Source organism: Nerophis lumbriciformis, linkage group LG16 (assembly GCF_033978685.3).
Source record: "Nerophis lumbriciformis linkage group LG16, RoL_Nlum_v2.1, whole genome shotgun sequence".
In the NCBI taxonomy this organism is placed as follows: domain Eukaryota; kingdom Metazoa; phylum Chordata; class Actinopteri; order Syngnathiformes; family Syngnathidae; genus Nerophis; species Nerophis lumbriciformis.
Genome location: NC_084563.2, coordinates 35,962,395 through 35,973,290, shown reverse-complemented (window position 1 = coordinate 35,973,290; position 10,896 = coordinate 35,962,395). Strand labels below are relative to the sequence as shown.

The 10,896-nt window shown below is 41.0% G+C and overlaps 1 protein-coding gene across 5 annotated transcripts in view; it reads right to left on the bottom strand.

Moving 5' to 3' along the window:
- Window positions 1–1,300: 1,300 nt before the first annotated feature.
- The window catches only part of cabp2a (calcium binding protein 2a), a 74,088-nt gene continuing 64,492 nt past the window's right edge, over window positions 1,301–10,896 (bottom strand). For all 5 annotated transcript variants that reach the window (XM_061977046.1, XM_061977049.1, XM_061977050.1 and 2 more), the window contains one exon: window positions 1,301–2,074. In XM_061977046.1, the coding sequence (XP_061833030.1) occupies window positions 2,049–2,074 (26 nt within the window). In that variant the 3' untranslated portion in view covers window positions 1,301–2,048. The remainder of the gene's footprint in view (window positions 2,075–10,896) is intronic.

The window sequence follows — 10,896 nt, the reverse complement described above, 5'->3', positions numbered from 1 at the left end:
ACTATTAGAAATTTGGACTCGTCAGACCACACAACACTTTTCCACTTTGCATCAGTCCATCTTAGATGATGAGCTCAGGCCAGCGAAGCAGTGATTTCTCCAGATTGTCTGAATCTTTTGATAATATGGATCGTAGATGGTGAAATCCCTAAATTCCTTACAATAGCTCGTTGAGATATGTTGTTCTTAAACTGATAAGACAATTTGCTCACGAATTTGTTCACAAAGTGGTGACCCTCGCCCCATCCTTGTTTGTGAATGACTGAGCATTTAATGGAAGCTGCTTTTATACCCAATCATGGCACCTACCTGTTCCCAATTAGTCTGTTCACTTGTTGGATGTTCCAAATAAGTGTTTTGATGAGCATTCCTCAACTTTCTAAGTCTTTTTTGCCACTTGTGCCAGCTTTTTTGAAACATGTTGCAGGCATCAAATTTCAAATGAACTATCCATCCATCCATCCATTTTCTACCGCTTATTCCCTTTGGGGTCGCGGGGGGCGCTGGAGCCTATCTCAGCTACAATCGGGCGGAAGGCGGGGTACACCCTGGACAAGTCGCCACCTCATCGCAGTCAAATGAACTAATATTTGCAAAAAAATAACGCTAAAGACGCCACAAGAAGCTTTTTTGCTCCCAGCATTTTTTTACCTGAAGAGTAAGGATTATATTGAATTCACAATCTAAATGGGGAGCACATGTATTGTGCTGAAATATACAACCATCACATCAATCAGTATCCCAGTGAGAGCAAGCATTGTACAGTTAGTGATTGTTTAATTATGTTATTTTGTATTTCTTGTTGAGCACTAAGCACTAGTGCTCCATGATGCTTAGCGTTTCACTATAGATTGATCTGTTTCGCACCCAGCTTCTAAAACGTGTAGCTCATCCTTTGTATATTCAGGCTCAAACATATAAGGATGCTGCTGTTGGCTCTCATGAAGTTGAAGGTTTTTTTAAATGGCTTTATAGGCAAAATAGGTAAATCACTATTACCTGCATTGTTAGCTGCTTCTTGCTAGCATTTTCCTTTTAACTATTTTGTACGCATAGAAAAGAGAAAGACCTGTTGCCTTATATAATGATTGTAGATGATGCACGACATAAAAGAAAGTGCGGTTTTTGTTTTAAGGCAAAATAATAAAAGACAAATAAACAAAGTTAACTTTCAAAAGATGGAGGGACATATGGACAAAGAACACCCTTGTGCCACAAAAAAAGAAACAAAGTGGTAAAAGCTCATCAGAGTATCACACACTAATCATTCGGAAAACAGAGTGCTTTAATGTTATTTATATTTATTTAGAATGAGTATTTCACTATGCCGTTGCACAAAATGTAAAAATAGAACATATATTTCTTGAAAGAGTTAAAATATATTTATTTGAGACAATATTGATACATTCCCACCAGACCAAGGAAAAATAAAGTATGTAGGTATTGCGTTTATTGCCATAATGTAAACAAGTGGCACCCCCAACACATTTAGTGTTATGTCGTTTGTGTGACAAGCATATTTTGCGTACGACTAAAAGTGAAGATAATATTGAAATGCCTGTGGAAAAAAAGGCAACATGATGGAAAAACACTTGGGTAGTACTGCAGTCCAACAACACAGCATACGACATTGGAATAAAAATATTGCAAAAATATTATCTCTCTGACAGTACCAATCATTTATTGGGGTAACATCTGGAAATACATTGCTAGCATTACATTAATACAATCGTGTTTATTTTTATTAACCATGTGCTATTAAATAACTCTCATTGCATTTCTTTTTACCGTTTTTAGACCTATACTACACAATATGCATCGCGCATGCTGGTGTCAGTTTAAATTGTTACATTCAATGTAATCTCCTTCTTCACATTCGCCATGCATTCCATGTTACCACCTTTAGCACGGTAAACATTCACGTGACACAAACGCACGTACAGAGGGGTCTCTCACACTCTGAGAGACTGGAAGGCGGGGCACAAAGAAGTGTGAGTTACAAGACGACGGAGTGCAGTCCTCATTCACTGCAGCAAAGATGCTTTTGTTCAGCGAGACATCATCCTCACAAACTCTGCAAGAAGAAAATATGCCAATCAAAGATCAAAGCATTTTGAACTGAATTTTGCATCTTAAAAATATCTATGTAACCGGACATAAGCCACGTGTACATTGGCAAAAATGTATTGATTCTGATCATAACTCGGATTAGAATGTTCTTATGTACATGGACCTTGAAAAAAATGATCTTATGATAATGTGCATTTTTGTGCATACTTTGACATGCGTAGCACCATACCATAAACGGAAAGATGTGTTATTGCTTGTCCTATGGCGCCATCTTTTGGACGCAGAGCATTATTTACAGCTGAAATGGACCATTAGGAATCCCTTGACCCTCTTGAATTCATCATTCACTGAGGGGCTGAATGTTCAGTGGCCTTGTGCTTAGAGTATCCGCGCTGAGATCGGTAAGAATATAAAAATGGGACCCTGCTTGGCACTCAGCATCAAGAGTTGAAATTGGGGGTTAAATCACCAAAATGATTCCCAAGCACGGCCAATGCTGCTGCTCACTGCTCCCCTCACCTCCCAGGGGGTGGAACAAGGGGATGGGTGAAATGCAGAGGGTAATTTCACCACACCTAGTGTGTGTGTGACTATCAGTGGTACTTTATACACTGTAGACAAAAGCCTGAATTTTTATTTAAAATCCGGTACACTTTGTTTTTAAAATCATATAGTTTTTATTACTTTGTACTTCATTTACAGTGATGGGCAGTAACAAGCTAAATGTAGCTAAGCTACATATTTTAACTACATTTTCCAGTAGCTTGGTGTTAGCTTGGCTACTTTTTTAACAAGTAACTTTTCCTGTAGCTTAGCAACTTTTTGGACCCATGTAGCTATGTTGCTTACATCAAAAATAAAAAGAAAGAGAGAAAACAGGCCCAAAAAATATGAAGAAAATACCATGACCTGGATGAATGAGAACAATACATTGGTTGATGTTCGTATGATGAGTCTCAATTGGTTAAGGTTAGGGCGAAACATTACGGACTGGCCAATCAGAGGCAAGATAAGGCGAGTCATCGAAACTAGTAAGCAAAGTCATAACAGACGCGCACTCACGCACATGACGACGAGGGAGTTGGAGACAGAGGGACGTTTCAGGCTGACGACACACAAAAAAAAAGCAAAAATAAACATACTTGAAAATGGCAAAGGAATTCTATTAATCCTTTCGTGATGAGAACGTGTCCTTGGCCAAATGTATGCATTCAGCAAAAACAATGCCCAAAACCTTAGTTTTTAGTTGTTTACTCTGCAAACCCAAATCATAACTGTTCTCTAAATGTAAGACGTGGAACACACATTTAGGAACACACATTAATGTGAGTGGAATTCATGAAACGTTTTACTGCACATTACCATTACCAACTGTTCCCAAACAACACACAAGTAATGTTTTTTTTGTTGTCAAGATATTCATAGATGCTAGGTTTTTTTTTACTGGAGGTAGTGAAAATGAATAACATTATAGAGGTGGGCCAAAGAAAAAGCAAACTAAAATAAATACATACAGTGGGGAGCGGGGACCCCGAGAGGTATTTGTAGGGTATCCACAGCTAAATGACAGATAGTAAAAAGCAATGGACCCTTATTGGGTGCATTTGTACACTCTCAGTTACATTAACTGCGCCACACAGTCCCCAATAGCTTCACCTGTAGTTTAGCTACATTTATCCATCCATCCATTTTCTACCGCTTATTCCCTTTGGGGTCGCGGGGGGCGCTGGAGCCTATCTCAGCTACATTCAGGCGGAAGGCGGGGTACACCCTGGACAAGTCGCCACCTCATCACAGTAGCTACATTTAATCCAGAGTAATTTGTAGCTTAGTTTACTACATTTTACGAGTAGCTTGCCCATCACAGTTCATTTATTTACACTGTATTCACAGAAATATGACCTAATTGCGTCTGTTTATTTACAGGGTATCATTGTATAAATATACTGTACCACTCATCCATAAGCCATTAGCCTAATTTGTAGGGGTGTGGGAAAAAATCGATTCGAATTTGAATCGCGATTCTCATGTTGTGCGATTCAGAATCGATTCTCATTTTTAAAAAATCGATTTTTTAATTTATTTTTTAAATTTTTTTAAATTTTTTTATTTCATTTTATTTTTAATTAATCAATCCAACAAAACAATACTCAGCAATACCCTAACAATGCGATTCAATTCCAAAACCAAACCCGACCCAGCAACACTCAGAACTGCAATAAACAGAGCAATTGAGAGGAGACACAAACACAACACAGAACAAACCAAAAGTAGTGAAACAAAAATTAATATTACCAACAACAGTATCAATATTATTTACAATTTCAACATAGCAGTGATTAAAAATCCTTCATTGACATTAACATTAGACATTTATAAAAATAAAAATAAATGAACAATAGTGTCACAGTGGCTTACACTTGCATCGCATCTCATAAGCTTGCACTGTGTCCAATATTTTCACAAAGATAAAATAAGTCATATTTTTGGTTCATTTACCGTATTTTCCGCACTATAAGGCGCACCGGATTATTAGCCGCACCTTCTATGAATTACATATTTCATAATTTTGTCCACCAATAAGCCGCCCCGGACTAAAAGCCGCGCCTACGCTGCGCTAAAGTGAATGTCAAAAAAACGCTGCGCTAAAGTGAATGTCAAAAAAACAGTCAGATAGTTCAGTCAAACTTTAATAATATATTGAAAACCAGCGTTCTAACAACTCTGTCCCAAAATGTACGCAAATGTGCAATCACAAACATAGTAAAATTCAAAATGGTGTAGAGCAATAGTAACATAATGTTGCTCGAACGTTAATGTCACAACACACAAAATAAACATAGCGCTCACCTTCTGAAGTTATTCTTCATTCGTAAATCCTTCGAATTCTTCGTCTTCGGTGTCCGAATTGAAAAGTTGCGCAAGCGTGGGATCCAAAATGGCCGGTTCCGTCTCGTAGAAGTCTTCGGGAGTCAGTGTCGCTGTTGTTCTGTGAATCCTGCCTTCCGGAAAGCTCGGACCACAGTTGTGACCGAAATATCTGCCCAAGCATTTACGATCCACTGGCAAATGTTGGCGTATGTCGTCCGAGGCTGTCTGCCCGTCTTAGTGAAGGTGTGTTCGCCTTCGGAGCTGTGTGAAAAAAGCCACCCGGCCTCTTCGCGTAAACTTCCCTTAACCACTCGCTCATCTTTTCTTCATCCATCCATCCCTTCGAGTTAGCTTTTATGATGACGCCGGCTGGAAAGGTCTCTTTTGGCAAGGTCTTCCTTTTGAATATCACCATGAGTGGAAGTTAGCATGGCAAGCTAGAACCACAGTGAAGGATGACTTCTCATTCCCTGTGGAGCGAATATTCACCGTACGTGCTCCCGTTCCACAGTGCGGTTCAGTTGCTGTGAAATACGGTAGTAATCCGTGTGCGGATGGAGAGATTGCGTCTTTTTATGAACCGGATCGTTTAGTAGGAGCCATTTTGTGGTCTTTACAGATGTAAACAGGAAATGAAACGTACGGTGATATCCGCGCGTTTTTTCTTCTTCTTCCGGGGGCGGGTGAAGCGCTTCCTGTTCTATGGGGGCGGGTGAAGCGCTTCCTGTTCTATGGAGGCGGGTGCTTTCCTTGGCGGTTGCTTGCGTAGAAGAAGAAGCGCTTCCTGTTCTACCGGGAAAAAAGATGGCGGCTGTTTACCGAAGTTGCGAGACCGAAACTTTATGAAAATGAATCGTAATAAAGCGCACCGGGTTATTAGGCGCACTGTCAGCTTTTGAGAAAAATTGTGGTTTTTAGGTGCGCCTTATAGTGCGGAAAATACGGTAATAGTTAAAACCAATTTACATTATTGCAATCAGTTGATAAAACATTGTCCTTTACAATTATAAAAGCTTTTTACAAAAATCTACTACTCTGCTTGCATGTCAGCAGACTGGGGTATATCATGCTGAAATCCTATGTATTGAATGAATAGAGAATCGTTTTGAATCGGGAAAATATTGTTTTTGAATCAAGAATCGCGTTGAATCGAAAACAATCGATTTTGAATCGAATCGTGACCCCAAGAATCGATATTGAATCGAATCGTGGGACACCCAAAGATTCGCAGCCCTACTGATTTGAATAGTTTACACTGAAAATACAAACCACACACTTCTCCAGGAAACTTTGATTCCAAGAACTAAAGGTTCTGGGAACTTAATGTTCCTGAACTTTTGGTGGAAAAAGGCTAAAAGGTAGTCGGTCGTTTTTCCTATAACCCTAACCTGGTTTTCTAAGTATCTACAAGGTCCGATTTGAACCGATTAAGACTCTGGAGGAGTCTAGGAAGGTACCAAGATAATTCAAGTGGTCCCAATGATGAATGATGTTGCCCAAAAGGTATGAAATATACCCAAAAGGGCCCCGAGCCATGGCCCTGTCTTCGGACCCTTTGGGTACAATTGGGACCTTTTGGAGTACCAAGAGTTTTTGTTGTAGCCTAAGTCTGTTTTGGGGTATTTCATGACCTTGGGACTACTTGGGGTATTTTGGGAACTTCTGGTCTGTTAATCCTTTTCCTGAGTCCATGGACTTCTTCCAGTATAAGACCCGATCCTTTTAGAGCCAGTCATGATGTGTTGATGGTGAACCCCAAGATGCAGAGATGGCAGGCGTGTTGCAGGAAAACATGACTTTAATGTCAAAAGGAAATGCAGGGAAAACAGGAACCAGGAACCCAGGAGACAGCATACAATCCTCGAGCACTGACTGGGGGGCAAGGCAGTCATAAATAACAGCCAGCTGATTGACACCAGGTGTGGCCAGGAACCAGCGCTCAGGGAGACAATCAGGAAAGGGAACCAAAATAAGAGCATCTACTCAGTGGCCTAGTGGTTAGAGTGTCGGTAGGTCGTGAGTTCAAACCCCGGCCAAGTCATACCAAAGACTATAAAAAATGGGACCCATTACCTCCCTGCTTGGCACTCAGCATCAAGGGTTGGCATTTGGGGGTTCAATCACCAAAAATGATTCCCGGGTGCGGCCACCGCTGCTGCTCACTGCTCCCCTCACCTCCCAGGGGGTGATCAAGGGGATGGGTCAAATGCAGAGGACAAATTTCACCACACCTTGTGTGTGTGTGGCAATCATTGGTACTTTAACTTGACAGGACACAAACACCAAACCCAGGAAACACAACCCAACGTGAATGTGACAGATCGTCACAAAAAGTCTCAATTGAGATGTGTTTATTTGTGGGGTTCCCCGTTAGTCATATAGTCTGCATCTTCATGAAGGCAGGCTGCTGTTTCGGCAAACTCCGTGGCTTGCGGGCTTGTGCACGCCAGCTTTCTGAGACTCTTATTTTTTTTAGCGCAGGCAGGATAGAGCAGCGCTTTTATTGTGAAGACAGGAACTATGTGGTCAGTCTTTAGGCTTTTGACAGAAGGTATGGTTGGAATAAAAACTGTTTCTCGCCTCCCTGGCGGTCTTTTTTTCCCTTCACACTGAGCTCGCAGCAGCCAGCGTCATTTCACAAGACCCTCGGGTGCCGTGAATGTCAATCAAGTGACGAAAGTGACGTCATCGTGAAGATTTCTGATCGCTAATTTTTAGGACTATTTTTTCAAGCCTAGTTGGCGATCGACTGACACACCCTCCGCGATCGACCAGTAGCTCGCGATTGACGTAATGGACACCTCTGGTCTAGATTGTGATTGTATATTGCAGAAAAGGTGTTACGTAAAATAAATGTGTGCTGTGGGTTCAACAACATTGCACACAGGTTGGAGAGCACATAATACGAATGTGCAGTGCACATAATGCCAGCAGTACACGCAAAAACCTCCTTTAAAAAAGGCGATCAGCACCATTTTTCAATTGTCTTAGTAGTTTACATGCAGCACACATACATACAGTAGTAGACACAATTTTATGGTTTGGACACCCTGTTTTGCGCGTGGTATTTGGTATAGCATAGTATAGCAAGTCCTATGTATTTTAACAGCATCTTTATCCAAAATTGCAGTATTTTCATGCAGAATTTGAAGGAATTATCAAATATGTCTAACAGATTTATTGTTGCAAGTAGTAACAATATGACTAAAGACAGGGGTCAGCCTGCAAACATTTCCAAATGATGGGAATATGAGGAAAGAATGAACCTCTCCAGTCAAATGGACTCCTAGTCCAAAACTGGACAGACCTGTTGACTGCAGTTTAACCATTTTAATGATTCTGAATTTGAAGAAGGGTTTTGATCTGAGTTTGGAGGGAAGAAAATGTAAAAGACTCAAGTAAAATGCAATCCCAAAAGTCAGGAGCACCTTCGAGGAGAGAAAGACTGAGTCAGAACTTGCTGAATAACGGAGAAAGAACAGCAGACGTGGCCTAAAAAACGATAGAAAAAGAAGGTGAGGCGCTGGGATTCTATTTTGTGTCCTCGTCTCCAAGATGCTTGAGGAAATGTTGAAAGAGCACGAGAAAAACACAGGCTTTGGTGTCTATGGAAGACGAGATGGAGAGCAGGCAAGTCCGGAAATTACGATTATTTTACATTTAATTTTTACTTATAATGTTGACCATATGAGTTTTGAAGTAATCATGGACCCGGGTGACAAAAACATGCAATTAAGTAATCAAAATAATAGTTTTAAAGGTCTTTATCCACACTGTCTATGCGTAAAAATGGTCTCCAGTTCTGTAGCTTAAATATAAAGTCTGGCAATGGAAAGGGAGCATTTCAAAAACAGTTACTGTACCAGTTACTCAAAAACTAAATGATATAATGGTAAATGATTAAATGGCAGGAACACAAATAACATAATAGAACGTGTTAGTAAGTGTACTTAATGTTGTGGGTTGGTCGTACGCACAAAGACCAGCAGTTCCTGTTACAGACTTTAACTAAGGCCCTGTTTACACTAAGCCAGGGTAAATCACAGGGTAAATCACTTGTCCAGGGTAAATCACACCTAACCTTATCCGTGTCCACACACAACAATGCCACCGTTTAAGACCCCCGCCTCCCTCCGGCCGCTGGCACAACGCGACCTAGTACGCAGGCGCGAAAAAAAAGTGTCTTTCTGCTCCAAGCTCTCCAGTAGATGACTTTACTTCACTGTGAAGTTATTTAAAAGAGCTATATTGCAAATAGTTTGCTGTGCATTTTAGTCTTTGCTGTCGTCCAGCATTCCGTTTTTGTTTACTTTGTAGCCAGTTCAGTTTTAGTTTCCCTAAGCCTCAATGCCTTTTCTTAGGGGCACTCAACTTTTGTTTATTTTTGGTTTTAGCACAAGATACCTTTTCACCTGCATGCTGCCTCCCACTGTCGTCTGCATATTGGGTTCACGACAAACCGTCGTCGTCTCACACGACCTGTTCCCGACATCTACAAAGCAATTAGCTACCGGCTGCCATCTGCTGATATTGAAGAGCATTATATTGTTACGCTGCCGAGCTCTTGACAGCACCGACACTCAACAACGGCACATTATTTGCAGACTATAATTACTTGTTTACGAAAATTATTTTTACCCCGAATAGGTGAAATTACATAATCTCCCACGGCACACCATACTTGCCAACCTTGAGACCTCCGAATTCGGGAGATTGGGGGGTGGGTGGGCGGGGGGTTGAGGTGGGCTGGGCCTGGGGGGCGGGGTTAAGGGGGGAGGAGTATATTTATAGCTAGAATGCACTGAAATTCAAGTATTTCTTATATATATATATATATATGTATAAATAAAATAAATACTTGACTTTCAGTGAATTCTAGCTATATATATATATTTATTTTATTATATATATATATATATATATATATACACATATATATACACATATACACACACATAACACTGCTCTACTCATTGTTGTATTTGAAAGTGCAATGCTTTGCAGCCAGTAGCACAGCCTTTGAAGGAGCATAGGTATGGGCAGCATCTGTGAAATTGAATTTGCTGGAGAGGAGCGAGTTTAGGGTTGAAATGTCCATCCTCGTTCTATTCTCTGTCACTCATCGTCGCCATGACTGTCTCTTCTTCGTTCTTCTGCTTCGTCTCCTTCTTGTTGTGTGCGCAGTTGTGCACTCTCCAAAAGCCGTAGATGTTACGACGTGACTGGGCCGGCACGCTGTTTATATGGAGAAAAAGCGGACGTTACGACAGGCTGTCCTCACTCAGGTCCGCATGGACTTGGAGGGGGCGTGCCTGTTGCCCAGCTGGAAATCGGGAGAAATTCGGGAGAATGATTGTCCCAGGAGATTTTTGGGAGAGGCAGTGAAATTCGGGAGTCTCCCGGAAAATTCAGGAGGGTTGGCAACTAGTGTGCCGCGGCACAGTGGTTGAAAAACACTGATATAGCGTAAGGCAGTGTTTTTCAACCTTTTTTGAGCCAAGGCACATTTTTTCCATTGAAAAAATGCGGAGGCACACCACCAGCAGAAATAATTAAAAACTGAAACTCAGCAGCCGATATTGACAATAAAAAGTCGTTGTCGCAATTGTTGGATATGACTTTAAAGCATAACCAAGCGTGCATCAATATAGCTCTTGTCTCAAAGTAGGTGTACTGTCACCACCTGTCACGTCACACCCTGACTTATTTGGACTTTTTTGCTGTTTTCCTGTGTGTAGTGTTTTACTTCTTGTCTTGTGCTCCTATTTTGGTGGCTTTTTCTCTTTTTTTTGGTATTTTCCTGTAGCAGTTTCATGTCTTCCTTGACCGCTATTCCCCACACCTACTTTGTTTTAGCAATCAAGAATATTTCAGGTTTTTTTATCCTTCTTTGTGGGGACATTGTTGATTGTCGTGTCATGTTCGGATGTACTTTGTGGACGCCGTCTTTGCTCC